This window comes from Ornithodoros turicata, chromosome 1 (assembly GCF_037126465.1).
Source record: "Ornithodoros turicata isolate Travis chromosome 1, ASM3712646v1, whole genome shotgun sequence".
Lineage (NCBI taxonomy): Eukaryota > Metazoa > Arthropoda > Arachnida > Ixodida > Argasidae > Ornithodoros > Ornithodoros turicata.
This window is the reverse complement of record NC_088201.1, coordinates 213,777,618-213,800,100: the sequence shown is the minus strand read 5'-3', so window position 1 is coordinate 213,800,100 and position 22,483 is coordinate 213,777,618. Positions and strand designations below refer to the sequence as shown.

The following is a 22,483-nucleotide window of genomic DNA, read 5'->3' as shown; positions in this document are numbered from 1 at the left end:
GATGATCCTGTAGTTGCACAAAGGAAAGCTGTACAGTTGGTTTCTAGTTGGTACATAGCGAACGCGTGCGTAGAAGGGAAACTTCTCAGGCGTTATATGGAGGTCGACAGGTAAAGACTAGAAGTAGGATGAACTCACAATTTTACCAATCCGAATCCAAAGCCGGTTCTGCGACTCCACCACGCTTATGATTCTAGAATCTACTTCGTAAATGTAAACTAAGACGTTGTTCATCGACTGCAGGACAAAGTCCCGAGCATAAATTGTTTCAATAAAAGTAACAAACGATCAAAACTGAAACTATATTGCATTTAAACATGGAATGGGAGAGTTCCTTCCCGAACTTATTCAGTCCAGAACAATGCCAGCGCCCGAAAACGTGACCGAGCTCTGGGCGTTCACTTGTTCGGTACTGGGGATAGTGAAGAGTACTATGAAGACATTTTCGAGTCTCTGCACAGCTTTCATTATTTTTTTGAAGAATTATGAGATTCCCTTTCACTTGTATGTGCTAAAGTGGTTCAGGATAAAGCGATATGTCTCGCCTACACACTTGGGCCCCAGTAAGACCGTCTACTTGGAGGATAATGCACCTTCGATAGGCATTGGTGCGGTTATATATCACAATATTAATGGCAAGGATAAGTCATTAGTCCAAGTTTGGCAGACAATAGAGAGTTCTAGCAGACCGTTGGTGACGTCGTTTGCGTCGAATCGTATCAACCAGAACCATTCAGTGGATAAGATTATGAGTCATGCACTGCGATTGGTTCCGATAGGCACGATAACCTTATCAACGGTATACTAAAATTCGCTATTGACATGCGCCGAAGGACATTAACCCCACAAGCAGACGGATCCCCATGCAATGATTTTTAAGCATTGCCATTATATCTCTGCGAAATAGTTGGTTCTCTATGCGAACCACAAGCCATTTACCGCAATTACCCGGTCACTGCGGCAATAAGAATGTTCCGTTAGATTCTGACTCTCCTGGCTTTTTCTATAGAGAATCGGTACAAGCCCACATGTTCGTTAGAACAGGAAATCACAACAAATTGGGACAGACTGCCAAGACAGACTTCTGCTGTGTGTAGGTGGCACGCCCACTGCTCCTTCTTGTTCATTTTTTGTACACTTCCTTCCGGGCTCAATATGTGTATGGGCCGGCAGCGGGCGCACACCTTCTATGTGTTTCGATATGAATACTCTCAAATGACCTCGTTGGCGACGATTACATCAGTTGCGATGGTTAAGCTCCTTAGAACGTTCCCGCAAGTTGCGTCATGGCTCGGCTTGGCCAACTGAAGGCTTTCCACACAAGCAGGCAACGTTCTTCAACTGCAAGGTTCTCACACGGCTACGTTGAAGACTAACAAGAACGGAAACGCAGGTACGGATGGTGAGACGGTTACGGTTACATTAGCACCTCTCTGTACAGTTCAAGGAGGTACTTCTTGGCTTGTTTGTAGACCAACTGACCAATGGACCAACTGAGATAAGAACAAATTCAAGCGAACCTCTAACGTCACTTCGATCCCCAGTCTTCGGACAACCTACTACGTTATCAGTTTCACAAAGGGAGGTCAGAAAGGACTACCTACATGGCGGAGATAAGGAGGTCGAGTGAATCCTGCATTTTAGTGACTTAAGGCGCCATGTTACGTGATCGTTCGGTCTGCGAACCGGAGGTGAGAAAAGGCTCTTCGCCGGTCTCAAGCTTTCACTCAAGCCTCCTCTCGAGTTAACCCTTGCATGCCCCTCATAACGTCTTCGTCTATTAAAGGATCGACAAGCAATGTTATGCAGGCCACGGAAACAGTTGAACGAAGTCCTCAGCGACACAGAAAGGTAGCAAAGCATTGTGCGTAACGAACACGTCATTGTACTCGATGTGGAGGTGTGCACGGCAGACAAACTAGTCACTTAGATGGAATAATCAGAGCACATTGATGTTGAATGCAAGAAGTTACAATGTTTGACAACATATAGGCCGTGGGTTAAACAGAGCACGATATCATACACATCAGGAGAATGTCAACAGTTCAGTGCTTTACATTACATGTTATTCCAATCTTTACTCTCCTTTCTATTGGACCTATGTACTTCAGCCTCAGTTTTGTATTATTAAATTTTAATTTAACAATCTTTTCACCTGTCTTGTGACAGACAGGTTAGCAATCCAAGCAGTGTTTATGTTCCTCTCACAACCTACTTTTTTTATGTTTGAGGCTCTTTTTGTGAGAAGAGGGCAAGGGTGACGGCAACATGGCACACGTTCACAAAAATGCAGAACCAGAGACACACACACACAAATATACAGCACAACACAGTCCCAATCATGTTGTTGTGTCCGTTTTTCTGTGTCGTCTGTCCTACTTTTTTTTCTTGAGTCTGTAGGGATTTTTATCCCAACAGCAGCAATTAGAGGATACTGAGAACACGTGAAGCATGCATATTCTCATTCTCACATTATGCATCTTTGTCTACTCACGTCCTTTCTCTGTGCTGTTTCTTGTGTCAGCGTTTCCCTATTGATACAGGGGCACAGGTGAGCGTTATACCGGCGACGCCTTCCGACCGTAAAACTCCTCGATGCCTCACACCCTTTCTTGAAGCTGCGAACAAATATACGATCTGAACATATCATCCGAACCTTGGACATCGGATTGCGCAGGACGTTTCGTTGGCTCTTCGTTGTGGTGGAAGTCGACCGGGCTATCATTGGAGCCGACTTTTTACATAATTTTCATCTCGAGGTCTGCATTAGGCAACGAAGGTTGAAAGACGTCACAGAAATAACCACCGGCGCTGGCATCTCGCCGATCAACCAAACCGGCATATGCGCGTTCATTCTCGCTTCGCGCTACCGAGAAAGTCTTGACATCCTTTCCCGAGCTTATCAAGCCGTGCAACCTTTCGGCGCCAGCCTCGCATCATGTTACGCACCGCATTGACACTTCAGGCCATCCCAGCACGGCGATCTCTCGACGATTATCTGGCGAACGCCTTTCCATTGCTCGTCGGGAGTCTGACCATATGTTGGAGGTGGGGATCATTCATCCGTCATCTAGCAGCTGAGCTTCGCCGCTGCATATGACGCCCAAAAAGGAGCCGAACGACTGGCGGCGCTGCGTCGATTGCCGCGCCCTTAATGCACGAACAATCCCGACAGATACCCTCTTCGGCACCTCCATGGCTTCGCATAACGCCTTGCCTGTGCCACCACGTTTTCAAAGATTTATCCAGCAAACGCGTACCACCAAGTCCCAGTCTAGCCTAAATACATACCCCAAGACTGCGACTATAACGTCTCTTGGGTCGTTTGAGTATGTGCGAATGCATTTCTGACTAAGAAATGCCGCTCAAACGTTTCAACGTTTTATTTGCGAAGTTGTCCGAGGCCTCGACTTCGTAGTCGCCTACATAGATGTCTTCAGCTTCATCTCCTCCGACCAACAGCATGAGAAGCACCTCCAACAGCTTTTCAGCCGTCTCCAGGAGTATGGTTTGGTGGTAAACACCAAGAAGTGCACTTTTGGAGTTTCGGAGCTCGAGTTCCTCTGGCATCACGTGTCCTCCGAAGGAATCTGCCCTCTTGAACTAAAGTGAAGGCCATGACTGATTTTCCCAAGCCAACGACGATTCCTCAACTTAGTCGCTTTCGTGGCTTGATGAACTTTCACCATCGGTTTATTGCTAATGTGCCGCCACCATTCAGCCACACACGGACATGCTCCGCAACAACCCAAAGCCGTCATCCAGCGTCCCTTGGTCGCAGTCTGCTGACGGTGCCTTCGCAGATATCAAGCAGGCCCTCGCGGACTTTGCTATGCTAGTCCACCCCAAGACGCTCCAAGTCGCGTCATGGCATCTAGCACCGCTGTCGGCGCAGCTTTGCAGCAGCATATGCACGGCGCCTGGCACCCTGTAGCGTTCTTTTCCCACCGCCTAAACGACACGCAAACTCGATACAGCGTCTGTGGCCGAGGGCTTTTGGCCACATATGCAGCAGTCCGTCATTTTCGATACTTCCTGGAAGTCCGCACATACCATGTTTTCGGATCATAAGCCCCTCGCATTCCTGTTTCGTACCAACCGCACCGACTACTTCGCCGGCAAGTCGCCGCGAAGTCCGGCAGCTCGCAAACATTTCCCAATTTACGACGTATATACGTCATGTGTACGGTGTGGACAACAATGCTGCGGAGGCCCTACCGCGCACCGATTCCATTTCTGCGCCAGGCACAAGTTGCCGACTCCGAACTGAGACAACTTTTATCCACACTAGACACGTCACTAGTGCTGCGCGAGGTCCCCATTCCTGCCACACAGAAGACTGTCGACGACTTTTGTTATACCAGCACATGCGTTAATCAACCGTTCGTTCTTGTAAATTTGAGCCGGGCCATCTTCGACTCTGTTGGTTGGTTGGACTAGACTTGGTTGGTTTCGTTTTTGCCTCTAAAGAGGACGAAATAAACGGCTGACTGACCGAATGCGCGCGCCTGCCCATTCGGCTTCAACCACTCGGTCCGCAGTCAGCGAACAGAACAGTACGGTTCACTGGTCCCTGTCTATCAAGGGGTATGGGCCCAGGAGCGGATACGTCTTTACTCTATCCCAAGGGGCTGTCAGTTGGAAGCCTACTCGGCAGCAGGTCGTCGCGCTTTCTACTTGCGAAGCCGAATATCTCGCTCTAACGGAGTGTATGAAAGAAGGGAAGTGGTTGAAGATGTTCTTAGGCGAACTGGCCCTTCAAAGGTACTGCGGCGGAGAGATGCAACTTTTCTGCGACAATCAGTTCGCAATCAAACTGGCAGAGAATCCCGTATATCACCAGAGGACCAAGCACATACAGTTGAAGTACCTCTACGCCCGGAACGAGATCGAGAGCAAGCAGTTCAGTTTGTCATTCATCCCAACCGACGTCATGATCGCCGACTCCCTCACTAAACCTGTACTGCGCGCCAAAAATGCCTTCTGCGCCCAGGGTTTCGGGCTTCACCTCACATGAATATTACCTCGCAAACTCTTCCGTTTTTCCTTCCGTGCTTTTCGGTTTTTTCGGATATTACTAGTGCTTCTTGTAACGTCCTGTCAGTCGGTTTGAGGGGGAGTATGTTGGTTGACGATGTTCAACCCAGCTGACACTTGGTTTGTTTTGTTTTTGCCTCTAAAGAGGACGAAATAAACGGCTGACTGACCGAATGCGCGCGCCTGCCAATTCGGCTTCAACCACTCGGTCCGCAGCCAGCGAACAGAACAGTACTGTTCACTGGTCCCTGTCTAACAGACTCGACGCGCGGCGTTTCCCATTCCTGCATGCGCGATACCTAAAAGCTTCTGACACAGCGTTACGCCTGGCCGTGCATGAACACGGATGTTTAGCGCTGGGTGAAGACCTGCATCCCTTGTCAGCGCGAGAATGTTGGTCGCCATACTCGAACGCCACTTCAGCTGTTTCTGCCACTTTGCGCCCAGTTGGATGATGTCCATGTGGACATCGTCGGCCCCTCCCACCATCTTAAGGATACCGGTACATCCTAACCTGTGAAGAGCGATTTACGAGATACCTCGAAGCAGTGCCGCTGACCAACATCAGCGCCCAATCACTCACAGAGGCTTTTTTCGCATCCTGCAGCGCGCGGTTTGGATGCTCCTCTATCGTGACCACCGACAGTGTCAGTGCCCTTCCTCCACGGCTCTTACGCAGCTGCTCGGAACCCGCCACATCCACACGACTGCTTACCACCCTATGGCGAATGGGCTAGTCGAGCGACTACACCGTCAGCTAAAGGCGACACTCACTGGCCGCACTGACCCCGCCCACTGGAACCAACACTTCGCTTCGCATTACTGGGCATCACAGCCTCCAAAAACGAATACCTTAGCCATGGTTCCGTGTACGGTGTCCGCTTCGCCTCCCACGTGATTTTCTCACATCGAGGCCCGCTGAGCCCCATCATCGCACCGCCGAGCCGCGTAGATCTACAAGCTCCATGACTTGTTCCGGTCCATCGTCCTGGGTTTGCCGCGCTTGCCGACACGGCACACCGTTTTCGTCAGCCAGGACCTCAAGCACGCTTCGCACTGTTCATCAGGACCGACAGCGCCAAGACACCCCTTACGCCACACTATTCCGGACCGTACCTGGTGCACTTTCGCTCCCAGTCATCGTCAGCCTTAGTTGCGAGCACGACACGATAGCCCTGGATCACGTGAAGCCAGCGTACGCCTCCACCGTCATTCCCTCTAACACGTACTGTGAACTTCCCATTCCTTCAGCCACACTGAAGCCCGAGGCCTACACAGCCGGAAAGACTGTGACATGGTCCCTTTCTTCTGACCGTCTCCAGCCGCACGACACTCTAGATGGGGGAGCCCTGTAGCGCCCTCTGTGGACGCCATCAAGATGACGACGACGCAATAAACGTGTCTGCCAGTTGCCACCTGGCTGGTGCACAGCACAGACCGATGTTGCTTGTTATATACCGACAGACAGTGTCACAAAGGACACTGTCAGACTGAACAAGGGTACTTTCAGACGCTCTGAGCATTATATTCGGCGTAAGGAAGTTCTCCGAGATTTTGTAGCGGAAGAGCTTCCTCCAAGTGACAGATCACAAGCCTTTGATCTCAATATTTTTTTTATTTATGCGAATACCTCAAATGCACGCGAGGGGCGTTACATGAGGGGTGTGTGAAGGAATAATACAACAAGAACTATAAATATATATTATATTATAATATTATATATACTATAATATACTAGCACGCGAGGTTACATATGTTCAGTAACACACAAACAAAATAATACAAGTAAATGAGACACACTTTATAATCCAAAAAAGGAACACAACTGTCTACGAAATGCAGAAACATCAGAGATGGTGGCGATGGATTGGGGAAGGTCATTCCAAATGTCAATAGCATGTGGAAAGAAGAAATGGCGAAACTGGGATGAACGACAATGGATATGCTCAACTTTGCATGTGTGATCAGTCCGCTCGGAGACGTAGTGTGCTGGTGCAATGAAAGAGGGTCGGATGGCTTGATTGAAGTAAAACTTGTGAAAGAGACACAAACAAAAGTATCTTCTACGGAGTGCGAGAGAGGGAAGATCGATGGATGACTTTAACAAGGTAATACTAGACGGATATGAATAGTTGGACAAAATAAAACGGGTTGCACGATTTTGAATGGACTCGAGAAGATCCGTAAGAGTTGAGTGGTAGGGATCCCATATGCTGCAGGCATACTCTAATTTGGGTCTAATTAGGGTTAGGTAAGAAAGACGTTTGACGTCCGGGGGAGCAGGCCTAAGGCTACGACGTATCAAGCCAAGTTTACGATTTGCATCCCTTAAAATGGCATGAACGTGATCAGTTCAGGAAAGATTTGATGAGAAATGAAGTCCTAAATCCCTGTAGTTATCAGAAGTGTTGACAACCGACTCGTCAATGTGGTATTGATAGGTGAGGGGGGACCTAGAGCGAGAAAATGGAACATGGCAGCACTTGGAAGCATTTAAGGGAAGACGCCAAAAGGAACACCAGTTGGAAATTGACGCAAGGTCTTGCTGAAGGGTTATTTGATCTGAACGGGATTTAATAGCACGGTATAATACTCAGTCGTCGGCGAAGAGCCTGATGCAGGATGAGATGGAGTGCGGGAGGTCATTTATAAATATAAGAGGACCAAGCACAGAACCTTGGGGTACACCCGAAGAAACAGCGAGGAAGGCCGAAGAGGAGTTGTTTACAATGGTTGTTTCAGCTCTGTTAGAAAGGTAACCCGCGATCCAGTTAAAGACGTCGGAATGTAGGTTAAGGAGCGAAAGTTTGTGTACAAGACCTGAATGTGACATGGAATCAAATGCTTTGTTAAAATCAAGAAAGACTGCATCTGTTTGGACACCACGATCCATATTGGAGAGGATATCAAAGGTGAATAGGGAGAGCTGGGTTTCGTATGAAAAGCCCTTACGAAAACCATGTTGTTGAGCAAAAAAGAAATTGTTGCCTTCGATGTGAGACAAGATAGCTGAGTAAATTACGTGTTCGATAATTTTGCACGGAATACTGGTTAAGGAAATGGGACGACAACTGAGGGGAGATGACGTATCGCCGCCTTTGAAAAAGGGGACGACCTTGCCATGTCGCCAGTCGTGGGGCACGTGCCCCTGTTCAAGTGATTGCGTGAAGATGAAGGTCAGGAACATGGTCAGGGTTCTTTGGTATTTTTAAGTACATTAGAGTTGATGGAATCAATTCCGCAAGAGTGCGATAATTTCATGTTCTCAATTACCTTAAGTACCCCGGTCTGGGAGACCACAATTTTGGGCATAGGAGTGAAAGCGCCGGTGGATGTGAGAGCACGGGGGAAACTGACGGTCGTCATGCGTAAACACACTGACAAAAGCTTCGTTAAAGACAGTCACACAGTCGGCGTCACACATTGCTGATCCGTCGGGGTTAGTCAGGCGGATGGAATCGCGCGCCGGTGGATTAATAATTTGCACCAGACAAGAACATCCCTCTACTAGCGGTTGCCAGAATGCAACATTATGCTCAGTACCTGCAAGGGTTTCAGTAACACATCAAGTACCGCAATACAAAACTGCATGGCAACGCAAATGCCTTGTCGCGACTTCCCCGCTCCAGTGAAGAACTTGCACAACTGGATGAGGCTGAACTGTTGGAACTACAATACGTTGTGGTGATAAGAAGGGTGCCTCATCTTGCGTCACGCTGCGCTGATAACCTGTCACGCGTTGCGAAGGGGGCGTTCCTGTCAGCTTTCAAAGACTTGTTAGCGACGGCATGTGGCTTTTTCCTGACTATCGGCAGGCCGAGCGGAGCTGGGGCTCTCTCTCTTCTAACTGGTATGTAATAAATGGCTTTTTGTTGAGTATTTCTCGCCTATAGATGAGCGACCGCTAATGGCTCCTGGAGTGGGATTGCCTGCGGTGTGGCAGGAAGAAGTTTCCCACAACGTTTACAGCCTACCTGTGACCTACAATGAAATTGCCTGAGCACAAGACGGACCGAGAACTGCAAGAACTGAGCCATGAACTCAAAACTGGCGTAAACAAAGCCAAGAAGTGAAACTGGGGTGGTGAAGAGTCCGCGCTGCAACAGGACTGTATCCTTCGAGCACACAGAGTGTTAATTCCAGAGATCCGTAGCAGCAGGGTCCTCATAGAACTGCACCGAGGGCACTTCGGAATATCACGAATGTAGGCACCCGCTAGAAGTCTGGTGTGGTGGCCACGCGTTTATATTGATGAGATGAATAGCTACACGGAGTGCTTACTACACAAGAAAACGGCACCCTTGTGTCAGGAACTTCAATGAGAACAGCATGGCAAAGATTGCATATAGACTATGCAGAGTCCAACAGCAAGTAGCTACTCATCTGCGTGGATTTTTTTTTTTTTTTTCAGAGTGGCCGAAAACGTTTTGAACACACTCAACAAGCACATACAAGGCTATACACTTGCCTGAAGTCCTGAAGTGTTTAGCAGGTATGACTTCCCAGGAACACTAGTGACAAAGGCTCTCTAAGAATGGGTATTAAACACAAAGTCACAGCCCCGTTTCACCCAGCAACAAATTGGCAAGCATGGAGATACGTTCAAGGTATCAAGCTGGGCCTTAAAAAATGGACCATACAGTGACAAGCCTTACGGACTGCTTGCGGGAATTGGTTATGCAGTATCGAAGGACGCCAACTGCGTCTACGGGGAAGTCGCCTGTAGGATTGTTTCTTGGCAGAGATATCCGCACACTGGTAGACCTGGTCAAGCTTGTGAGGGTTACTAAAAAAGTGTGCAGCGAAGAGACGAGATATCACAAAGGCGAGAAGGTAGTGGTATGCTGCTATGGCCGCGTGACTGTCGGAGTAGTCGTCAAGTGCTTGGGCCCCGTAACGTCATGGTGCTAGTAAGTGGTAAAGTTTGGAAACGGCACCTAAATCAAATGCCTCCTTTATGCGAGAAGGCTGACATTTGAAGAAGGTAAACGCGTTAGTGCTTCTCTGGCTTGAGCTGGACATGTGTGATCAGGAAATAGCTCTCAACTGTCAGCAAAGAGCATGTTCAAAAGATCCTGCATCTTCTGATAACAGAGGACTGGTAACTGTAACCAGAAGTGCATGGTCAGTGAAACCACCTGACAGGCTAACCTATTAGGAAGGGAGGGACGTTACCTGCTTCTGACAGCAGTAGGCATATAGCGCACGCTAGAATTGAGGCACGAGAGAGACAGCGTTCCTACGGGCCTGTGTCTGAGTGTGGATTGTGACCGGCATGTCAAGATGGCACCGGGCGTTGTCTGTTAAATCGTTCTTATCAGGAGTCCCTACTTCTTCTGTGTAATTTGGTTAACACCAATCAAAGAATAGAAGAAAACTCATGCGGCACTGACATCACAGCCCTCGGCGTCGCGAGTGGGGAGAGGTCACGTGCTTACAGTGGCCAATGGGAACGAATCAACACTGAGCTCTGTGGGACCAGCTCTTTGGTCGATAGTGTCTTCGAGGGCTTCTATCTGGCTAAGCACGACACGTAGAAAAATAATTCTTTTTTCCTCATTATTCAGTATGTAATGAACCGCATCCATTAAAGTGTCCCAACTCATTTCATCCTAAGCGCATCAGCAAGGTTTCATGGCTTTTCGATGGACAGTGGAACGAAAGAAGATTGCAAATTCAGTGAATATGAAAATGGCGATCTCGGTGTTCATCGGGAGCCGAAACCTCCATGACGTCAGCTGCCACGCCGTGTCGCGTCTTCCGGTGATGCAAAACAAAGCCATCAAATGCGTTTCTCTGGAGTGTCTGACTTACAACGTGAATATTTGGGGTAATTGATTTTTCCATGTTACTTTTGCATTATGAATGATGGTATTCTTTCTTCATGCTTAAAATTCAATTTTAAAATTTGCATCATGTAAATATTCGAGACTAAGGAGCACCAAGGGACAGACACAACACCAAGTCTCCCTTCGTCTTCCCTATATAGTGTCGGGTTTTTACATTATGAATAATTTTCATAAGCTTGTTGCTTCTTAGCCATTTTTTCATTGTCTTAGGATTTGGATGTCAATATTTTCTCTTATCCCTACATACGCAAATGTTTCACTTGATGTTCATACTTACTGGTTGTGGTGGTTGTCCTACGTGTCAGTTTCGGCGTCGTTGTATCCTCTAAGGTTCATTTGGGATTAAATTTTAGATGTCAGTATTGTCTCTGATCCTTAACTCGGCAAACTTTCCAGTTGATGTTAATACTTACGCGTCGTGGTGGATGTGCCATGTGTGAGCTGTGGCGTCGCCAATGGGATGTCTCCTGTATCTGTTAAGACGAGCAAAACTCAGGACTTGGAGCAAACGAATGGGAACTCTTGCAGAATAAACGTTGTCGCTAATTTTGAGTCCGAAACAGATAACGGTCGGATTCATCACAAAATTTGCCACGAGGGACCAAATGTTGTTCGGGAAATCTTATTTTCGCTAACAGGCCTATCAGCACGTCAGAAAGATAGTCGCAGAAATGGAGAGAAATTAGTAGAGGAACGCTTTCACCAGATCAGTTTCAGCTGACACGAGGGACAAGCGGTGTATCACCTGCATGATTCTGAACGGATCACTTCTGATTGGATCTTTGCTGCGCATTCTCTGCACTTACGCACAACAGACTGTGATACATGGAGCACAAGCCAGTAAGCTGCACTTTTCAGCACAAAAGCGGACACAGAAAAAGGGTGGTTAGCTAGATAACGATACTGACTCGGCAGTCGGAAGATACGAATATATCTTGCTGTCTGAAATTTGGCTTTGACATAAATACGCTACAGGGAGGTATGGAGGGCACATTATTTCACATTTAGCATGCTCATACTGGTTGAGGAAGATACTATTTCCAGTGTTCCTACCTTGCTTGAAGATCATCCAGACTCTTACGGCGACGACGAGGATAAGCATTGCAAGAAGAAGAAATATACAGGCCAACACTCGGCCTCTGGAAACGAAATAAGGAACACAAAAAAAACGTTGACATGCAAAATCGAAATTTAGTGGGAGATGCTCTCTAGTTGCTGAGTTCTGACCGCCGCGGTGGCGTGGAATAGCAGATTTTTTTCCTTGTGCATTCTCTTTCGACGGTCAAAGTAGCGATACCTAATTCGCAGTAATACGTCACGTATGTCTGTGGTCCGTCAGATGACATTCTAGCAATACAACCGCGACTGTTGCACAAGTAGCACTAGCTGTGCGAAAACTATCGTAATTGGCCTTAGCTCCATTTCACGAAACGCTTCCAGACATTATTGGCGAGCGAGATATATCGAAGAGATCAGATATACCAGAAACATATATATGTATGTCACAAAAGCTCACACATGGGGTCTGCAGGAAAAACTCAGGTCACATTCGATTAGGTTTGATTTTATTTTTGCGACGGACCTTGCACAGATCGGCGATCTAGAGACTAACGCGTTGCGCAGGATCATGCCGGCTTACAAGCTTCAGTGGTGAAAGAGGGTACCGATATTGCCTTTCCGAAGCTATTTCCATTCGCCCCCGATATAGTTTGTTATTCGTGACCTTTGTTACCTTCCTATTTTATGTTATCATGGAATGCGCGAAGTAACCATTAAAGGAAAGTTACCCACCAACATACTCGACATGGTCCCAGTCAACACACATTGTTGGTAGAATGCAGAATTAACGTTGGATGTTGCTGAACAATGTAGAACGTAAAATGCGAACATTGGTTCCGCGCTGATTTTATGTAGTCAATTCAGCGTGTCAAATGTTTAACGTGAATATAACGTGGATTTGTTGATCAAATTCCATTGATTTCAAGGAAGAATAAAAGTTTGGGCGTTTGCGCGAGTCCCCTTTTCTCCGACATCTGCCTTCACCCCCATGCCCCCTCTGCCCCCTCCGTCCCCCTGCCCCCTGCCGTGTGAGACCCCCCCCTACCCCCAAACCACCGTACCACCGCCAGGCTGGCGCCCGGCCACAGGAGAAATCTGCGCAGAAGGCGTATTTTTTCGTCAGGCGCAGAAGAGAGAATCACGTGACGCTCTAGCCCGTTGCGGCGGGCCCCGTTTTAGCGGTTAATTTCAAACTGTTCCAGACGCGGCTGGGGGATGGAGTCAAGGAACATGACGGCGTCTCGATATCTTGGAGGAGTGCTGTAATTTCCAGCGCGAACAGCTCGAGCACACTTTGTAGTTTGTGAAGCTTTAAGTGAGTATGCCTCGTAGGTATCGGATGCACCACATGCGGCCACAGTCTATACAGGTAAACGGCCGTGGTGTCTTTGTTTATTAGCGTTCATTTGAGACTCTATTGTTCTTCCAGTCGATTCAGCCCACCGAGTTCATGAAAATGAAAACGATCCCGGGTATGCTTGTACATTAGCGTGCGTGTGCTACTTTGAATTTGTGGTTCATTCACTGTAGTTTTCATCTTTCTTTCGTCTTTCATCAGTTCTTTTAGGACTCAGAAAGTGTCTCCTTTAGCAAGCTTGGAATCATTTATCGTCTAATGAGCTACAGGTAAGAATGCTACGTAAATCGGAAAATTCTCAAACGTTGATTTGTCTGTATCATGTCTGTGTTATTTTTCTCAGTGTGCTTTGACAGCGGAACTTATACTTGACCGGTGAGTTCCAGAGGTTGGAAAACACGAAGGAACAATGAAATCGGTAGCCGTTCAGGTAAGGCGACAGGGGACCAGAGGCTACAGTTGCGTCGCTAGCAGGCAGGACACGAGCCAATTATACTCGTGAGTAACATCGATGATCGTTCCAAATTACATAAGGTAGCGATATTGTGATCGTGATCTGTATAAACGGACGCTGTGTGGGTTGCAAAAACCACAAAGTGGTCTTGACACAGGCATGAGCAGCTCATCAGGTGGCGATTTTTTACAGACGAAATGGATCACATTGGTCCGCCTAGCCCTCGACAAGAAGCTTGCAGACACGCCTACGTGCTTCGTAACCGGAATTATGGAATTATACCAAACACGTGTTCAGCGTTTTTCTTTGAAACCGAAGGAAATAACTACGCTGTGTTCAACAAAAGAGTTGAGGTCAACGAGCAGAAGTCGACTTTGACAGTGTGCTCCGGATTCCACTGCTAAGCTGCCGTTTCGCACTGAGTCAGGCTCACATATACTGTGACATTGTTAAAGGGACTATCGCATCCGTCCCGGGCGATTCCGAAACTGTAGCGCTTTTTTATTCCGCGTTCATCACTGATAATAACGCCGAAAACTCGACGCGAATTGGCAGCGTCGTTCCTGTGTAGTTTGGTATAAAACTTGGCAAGAGCAGACGACGCATACCTGGATTCCCTCTCTCGAAACGTCACGCGGACGAGGCCAATCAATGCGCGCCTTTCACATGGAGAATACCAATCACGGAGCGGCCGGAGGGACCTTGGTAGCCTTGGCAACCGACCGACAGGCGGGCGGGCGAGGCGGAATTCTAGGGGATGGCGTCTTCTCTGTTACCGGCTCGCGGAATGTTGTTTCTGGTTAACGTTGAACGTGTTCGTACAGTCAGGAGCGTAACGCCGTGTTTCGCGTAACATGGTTACGTCTGCACTCACACTGGTAAGCGAAAGTCAGCGTATTTACCGAGGACTTTTCACTTAGTATAGTGCGATGCGAACGCCAAGCAGACGATCTCGAAGATAATCGCCAGCGCTGCGCTCCCATTCGTGCGCCTGGCTTACGTCATCATCCTGTTGGCTGCAGATGGAATGCGGACCTTTAAAACTCGTTTACTTAATATGTAAGCTGTTTTCGGAAGATAAATTGGGCAACGTTGACTCTGAAGCGGTGAGGAACATTACCCTATCGGTATCATACATACGTTCCCGGATGCGATAGTCCCTTTAACTTCGGATATAGGATTCCTTGGGCATTGGATTCCATGGTATGTGTGAGCCTGACACTAACGCAAATGTCACACTGGCCTTTGTCAGCTGCCGGAAAGACCACGGCAAGCAAGGATGGCAGAGAACGATTTCAATAATCAGCCATTTTTAAAAGTCAAGCCTAACGTTTCCTTTTTCTTCCGTCCTTTCACTTTCCTTTTTCGTCTTTTCACTGCAAAACTAGTCAAGTAGGCGATATTTCTATGTTGCGACATCTCCGTATTTCAAACAAAAGTATCGCCCAAAGTATCGCGTTTCTTTTTTTACTAACTCTAGCGATACTCCGTTACTTTAAATAGAAGTATCGATATCGGTATTTCGATACTTTTTACTCAAGTAAGGAGTATCGGTATCGCGATACCATATTTCGGTAACGTGTACAACACTGTTTAAAGGTCACTCTTAATAACTTGTCTTATGTTTGTAAAAAACCTGATGCATTATTCATGCCTTGACAACCAAAAGGTGGTTGATTTTGTGTATAAATGAATAAATAAATAAATACCCCAGATACGGTAATTCAGCACTACTGTGCAATGATACGGCAATTTCAGCTTTCCAACATTGCATTATACAGGGTGTTTCACCTAACAGTTCAGAAAAAAAATATAAATTTACTTGCCGGAAAATGATGTGGTCAACGGTAGTTATCTTCAACAAATTTGTGCCAGATGCACTTTGATCAGTTTTCAGTAGTGATAAATTTAATCAATTGAATCCAACCTCGAAATTTACCAAGCCGATGTCACTTTAACATGTCAATGGAGTGCCAATGGCAGTGTTGTTCTCGTTCCCTTTTTTTGCCACAAACCGAAAATGCATGTCGGATATACCGTGTTCCATCACAAAATAAATTCTCCTGCTATAGTGGTCAGACCTGAAAGAAAGAAAGAAAAAAAAAAAGCGAAACTCGCCGCTTCGAGATGCAGGAACTACCGGCCTCGCGCGGTCTCTGAAGATGTAGTGCAAGAAGCGGGGACACTGCCCCTTCAGTGCCTTTTTCCATGCTTCTGATGATAACGGCAGCCAGGGTTATCTAAAAAGGCACTAGGAAGGAAATGAAGGTAAGAGGACAGTGATTTTTTTTATGTTTTTGCGCAGCTCTTGCCTCTTTGGTGAGACATCCATGTTGTGATCGTACGGGGCAGATCCGACATGCGCTGTTTTTGGCAAATAAAAAACAACAACGTGACATTGGATTCGCACATTTCGGAGTTCAATTTAGAAAATTAAATTTATCGTGATTAAAGCGATCAAAAAATTGATCAAAGCGATCCTGCGTCTTCGTAAAAGATTGCGGAAGTGTCCCGTTGAGCCGGGACTTCTCATGGAAGTAGATTTTAACACATTTTTTTGACACGTTAGGTGGAGCACCTTGTTTAATGTTGCGAGTGTGACGCCACAAAAGTGTAGGAAACAGTAGTGTCGCGCTGCTCGATCTGGAATGCGGAAGTGAATACTTACTCTGATGAAGCCGCTGGAAAGTGACACCGACCTCATGTCAAACACTAGCAACAACTTAACAAATGGTTCAACATGTGCCCTTGTGCATGACCATGGTTCTCTCGGTATGTGGCCAACACTCGCACATTCACAACATTCGCAGGATATTCGCGAGGCACTAATGTTGCCTTGGCAATATTCCAATTGTTTGAATATCGACGCGAGTACTTATATGTAAGATTATAATTCCGAAGCGAATACGAATTTCGATATTCGAGTTGCGAATCAAATCGATCCAATCCCTTCCAAACCGAATATACTCGCCGGAGAGAAGATCACGCAGCAATAAGCAATGCCGGTGTGGTGCAGCGAAATGACCAGAAACAGTGTTTGAATGCACTAGTAGGCTTATCCTATCACTTTCCTTAAATCGACAGTCCGGACCTCGGGAAGGTATTCGGATCCCGACTGCATTCGACTGCACGTCCACGTAAACTAGAAAGTGTGCAAGCTTCCCCGTTTTAGAGAAAATAGAGAGTTTTAGTACATTGCTACTAAAAGGAGATTCCGTAAGTAACAGATAGCGTTGGTCGTTCTGCACACGCCCACAACAGAAAGAGATTTGCGCACGGCCCATAACCACCAACGCTATCCGTTACGTACGCAAAGGTGATAGCGCTCGATATACTAGAACTTACTAATGAATGACATCATGCGCTTAACCCATATCCGATTTTCGTTTCCCTGTGACGTCAGCGGTGTTGTCGACGTCACCATTGAGCCAAACAACAGAAAAATCGGCACGTTCAACCCGAGCGCCATGAGCCTCGTTGAAATTCCTCACTCATCCTCAGGATGTCACTGTGGGTCAGATATGACATCCTGGGAATATCCCCAAAGGAACCTCAATTTGTTAGAAAAGTGTTAGAATGAGACTTCAGAGATGATCCTAGGGATAACATCTTGGGACAAAAATGGGATAGTCTCAGGAGCACTATAGGATCATGTTCTTCTGCATGTAGCTATAGTGAATATTATTTCATTTCTCTCATTTAGAAGTGAACTGACGTTTACAGTAGAAACCAACTCTCTCTTCTTTCTTTTTTTTTCAGTTTTTCAACCTCAGCAACCAGCTTGATATTTTCAGTTTGTCCTCTTCGATTGTTTTCGATGACGAAGAATGGGTGCCGCGGTATAAACAGCGAAAATATAGATAAGGTCCTGCGCCACTACGTCTAAGGCAGTCCACTGAAAGATGCGGTAATGGCATTTCCTTTCGGTGGTCTTCCACCATGATGCCAATACATATTTCCTTCCGCAGATAAAACATGTACTATATATTGCTTCTCTTCCGAACTCCCGCATGTGCTAGAGGCCTCCTAGCATCTCAGTCAAAACGAAGGGTAAGGCACCTAACTTTAACGCACCTAACGCTGCAGTGACGAATTCCTTGGAGTATTAGGTTACAACCAAGGTAACGTCCGTGTTTCCTGCGTAGTTGATTTCAAACATCAATCGAAAGTCAAGCATGCGCTGTAATATGCCATCACTTTTCTGTATCTTCCACAGAAATGCTCCGTGTAGCATCCCGTCAGGGATCTTGCTCGGATGTTAATGGCAACAAGATCACAATGAAAGACCTAGCAAGCTATATTTTATCGCACATTAAACCCAGTGCATGGAGTATTAATTGATATTCGCAGGACGCAGGATGTATAGGGGCAGGACGTATGCAAATGACTATCACTGGAAGATCCCATGATGACACTATCTCGATCTCCTCCGGACATCCCATCAGGGACAAGGACGCGATGAAACTTTCAGGACGTCCTTAGGATCGCGAGTGTTCTTGGGGTAGAGAAACTGGGTGGGTTAAGTCAGACCTACGGTTTTTTCTTTATTTTTTTTCATCTGAGAGACAAGAAACAGACAGGAAGCTGCGTACTCACAACTAAAGAAAAGTTTTATTGTTGACACATATAAATAGGTAATTTCCAAGGCGTGTGCATCTCACAAACACGTGAGCACTAGGAACATTAGGGCACGTGAAGGCTAGGAATCATATATTACACAGCATTGATTGATACATTATCTTAGCTTGTTTGAGCGCAATGGATGGTGCGCTTACAGATTTATCACTTGCAGGCTTCATAGATCTCCCTGTCCACTTGGTTTTCAAAAGTACCAATTCAATTGGTACTTTTTTTTTTAAATAGTGGTTCACATCCGCAGTTTTTGCAGTGAACTGGCAGATGACCAGACGAGGTGTTAGATTTTTGGGCAGCAGCGTGTTTATACATCTGCTCGTTTGGCCTATATAGATTTTAGTGCATGATAAAGGGATACTGTACACAGCCCCTTGTGTACATTGTACCCTTTGTTATTGGTATCAGTCCACCAGTCTCTTCGGGGGCGTGGGTTCGAATCCCACCGCTGCCACCAAAATGTAACGAATAGAATATCCTTTAATCGTCTGCAGAAGCCGACCGACCGGCGCAGAGCTCAGTCTCAGAAGCACAGCCGAACTGCCCGTGCCGTTTTCTCAGCCCAGTCTTCGTCGTCTTCCGCTACATTGTGTTGTATCTGACAACCTCTAATCTTTTTGTCAGTTTTGTTTATGCAGGGTATAGCTTGAGAAGTTTATTCGGTGAGAAGTTTATTCGGCCATAACCTCGACAATGATTCCTGGTCTTCACGTGACCTAATATTCCTAGCGCGCACATGTTTGTGACATGCCTACGCCTTGGAAATTACCTATTTAAGTGTGTCAACAATAAAGTTTTCCTTTGGTTGTGCGTACGCAGTCCTCCTGTCTGTTTCTTCTGTCCTTGTCTATCTGCTGAAAAAAAAAAGAAAGCTTAAGTGTGAGCCTTGCAGGGGATGAATTCTATTCTTGCAGTGAAGACGACCTGTTTACTTGCTGGACGAATGACTGTCCTATTGCCGGTCGGGACGCAAGAGGCATTCCCTGTCGTACCTGCGCGTGGTTGAGGTGATTTTCAGGTCAGACTTGACCCATTCGCGATTTGTTTATTGCTACTCCGAACTATGTAGCGTGTGACAGTTGTTATGCGGGTGTTGGTGCTGTAACCCATGCTGCGTATGTGACCAGAACGATGTGGACATTGAATAACACTTACTTGTCTCTTTGCAACGAGCAACTGCAACGAGCTTCTACCCAGGACGGTGCATAGTGTCTATCCGAACTGTTTTAGGGGTTCGGTCTCCACGAATCGGAAACTCACGTTGTTTTTCTTGTCTTGCACTGCACTAAACAACACCTAACCCTCATCGCTCAACAACAGCGTCGCATATGCAGTAACCAAGCACTGCTAATAAAGAGCAGGAATGCAATACGCATTATAGATACGGCATCCAGAAACGGCCATGCACAGAACACAACACACAGCCAACACCCTCTAGACAGACAAGGTCTCTCCATGCTTCTCTATTCCGCGCCCTGACGTCACGCAATCCGGCAGCTTCGTTTGCTAGAGCGGGATTCAACATTGGTAGGTGCCCGCGTCCCAGTACGTGCGTGACTTTATGACTGAATGAGCTTACATTTACTAAAAAGCAGGAAATACACACACAAAGCGCTACTTTCAACATCTCAATGCATACACACTGAAACCGTTGTTGTAGCGAATGAGCTTCTTAACAATGTAGCACCTTTGACCGACAAGCCCGTGCGCAAGGGCAGTTGTGACACGCGTCAGACACGAATGAATTTCAATCCTTCTGAACCATCAAAGTAATCAGAAAAGCTGTCAATTGTGTCCATGCGATTTTCTTTGCTGTTCACTCGACCTTGCCCATTGAAGGAGATGCACACATATATCAATACGTATTTAGTTCATGAAGCGCAACACTGCATACGAGGCATTGTTGTGAAAGTAAAACATTTCTACATAGGTTTGCGAACATGATTTTAAGACAGAACCAATCACATAAAACATCACGCTATGTTGACCTTGAGGCAGGGAAGGAAGTCGTAGTTACTGAAGGTCACAGGGCTGACTCGGTTGACGGCTGACACGCCTGAGGTTAGAAGAGGCACCTGAGAAGAAAATAAAAAAGAGAAATTAAAAAAGAAAGCGAGCACTGAAGCAAATGCAAGAAAGTCAGTTAAGGGAATGATATCACAATGTTCTCAGACAAAATCTCTTTCTTTTTTTACATGTTTGACCCATTTCAACCCCTCTAAAACGTATCTGCAACAACAGGCCCAACGAAAAGAACACTGTAAGGTGTTTCTTCTAACCAGCATTCAATGACATTGACAAGGAAGTCGACGTTGAACGAGCATCATTTAGTGCACTGTATAATTACTATGCGATTAAGAGAAACAGCCTAAAAAAGCGTGCTATTGAATTGACATTCAAGGCCTGAACGAAGCAAACATTGAGCAACAGAATGCGAAGCGTTTAAGATTCCCAGCACCTTTGTGGCCGAAACGCATACGTCTGTTGTTAATGCTGCTCTTTATGATTTTAATTCGACAAGTTCTGCATGACAAAAAACAGATCAATCAGAAATTCCTCTCCTAGAATAATCAAAAAGGGAGATTCAGCGCCATTACTCAATGCATTCCGGAGGAAGAAGATAGCAATAGAAACGTTCGTTTCAACACGTCCTAGCTATAGACATGCTGTTGAACAACATTAAGCTGCGACAGATCAGTTGTACAGGGAGAAGCAGCAACCAACTTCTCAGAAACAAAAGATAAAACTCTACAACGTGAATAGTGCCATTTGATCAGAGCGTTCTACGGGTGCCATTCATAACGTAGTCAATGTTGCATCCAAAAAATAATTGTACGCCTCAAAGTACAACTTTTGCACGTATTCTGAAGTATGCTGCTGACAAACCCTTCTAGAACTGTTCCTGACGAAGTATTAAAAGCTACACGAGTCCAAACGAGTAGTAAAGCTGTTCAACTCACCTTTATTCGTGCTTTCGTGTACTCTTAACAGAAGAAGCTGTAAGTCGTTGGGCTTGCCGCTGTGTACGCAATTAATCCGTAAGTTATGGGCACAAACACTGCGGTAGGATCCTATTCTTCGGAAGTACACGTTCGTTCGCTGTTTCATATCGAGAAAACGGGTGAATTCGTCTTCGAAATAGCATCTCTGTCGAACGCAACCACAGCAAGCGGACGCCATTGTTGTCTTTCAGACGGACGGCATATAGGGTGACGTCACGGAGCTGTGGAGGGCCCTTGTGTATGTAGGTGGGGTTGACACAGCCCGCGGAGAGGAGTCAAGCAGATGCCGGAACAGAACGCTCCTGACGTCACTACTGTTTCAAGTGCGGCTTTCAGTTGAGAGCAAGAGATGCAAGTTCGGTATTGCATTACAAATTCTTGGAGTCGAATATAAACGAAACATTTTGCATGGTAGATCGGAATGATATAAGGAGCCATTTGACAAGGCCTGTTTACTTCACATTTAGGGTCCAGACTGGCCCTTTATTTTGTCAGAACAATGGTGGTGAAGTACCATTTCGTCCTTGAATGCTTCATTCTCGAACGCACTACCTTCTCAATAGATACTAACAGATGTGGCGCTTGTATACCGAAGTAAAACATGATTTATCTGCGAACATTTTCTGTACGTTCGCTCTTGATTTCCACTCCGCCTATGCGTCAAACCGGTCCATTTTGGAGCTTGTGGGAGCGATAGCCAGAAACGTGTCCGTGTTCGCTTTGATTCACCTGCTGCAGTCGTTGTTGATAATAAGCATTGCTCTCCGGGGTGAGGAGGATCAACTGGGGGCGTTGCTCTCGGGCTTAAAAGAAGCAGCAGCGCTCGCGATGGGAAGACACGTCTGGGGGACGGTCGATAGGACTCGGCTGAAAGACGCGGCTGAGAGACACGGCGCTTCTGGGCTGGTGGCGGTAGCGTGGCTGTGCACGGTATTGTATTGTTGGCTCTTTATCTAACTGGTATGTAATAAAGTATCTGGATTTCCTATGTCTGTTTGGAGTGTCGTTCCTCGGAGGCAGAACGAGGGGTCTTCCCCTGGGTGGGTTTCGCCTGCCTGGTGATGGCAGTAGGATTCCCACAAGCTATTAGCTT

The 22,483-nt window shown here is 46.5% G+C and overlaps 2 protein-coding genes across 2 annotated transcripts in view; both read right to left on the bottom strand.

Annotated features, from left to right (window-relative positions):
* Positions 1-16,428, bottom strand: part of LOC135376259 (uncharacterized) — an 87,833-nt gene extending 71,405 nt beyond the window's left edge. The window contains exons 1-4 of the mRNA XM_064608870.1: positions 16,425-16,428; positions 11,940-12,025; positions 11,300-11,359; positions 11,164-11,211 (exon numbers count right to left, since the gene is read on the bottom strand). Of these exons, the coding sequence (XP_064464940.1) occupies positions 11,164-11,211; positions 11,300-11,359; positions 11,940-11,988 (157 nt within the window). The 5' untranslated portion in view covers positions 11,989-12,025; positions 16,425-16,428. The remainder of the gene's footprint in view (positions 1-11,163; positions 11,212-11,299; positions 11,360-11,939; positions 12,026-16,424) is intronic.
* Positions 1-22,483, bottom strand: part of LOC135376279 (uncharacterized) — a 329,348-nt gene that overhangs the window by 189,041 nt on the left and 117,824 nt on the right. The window lies entirely within an intron of this gene.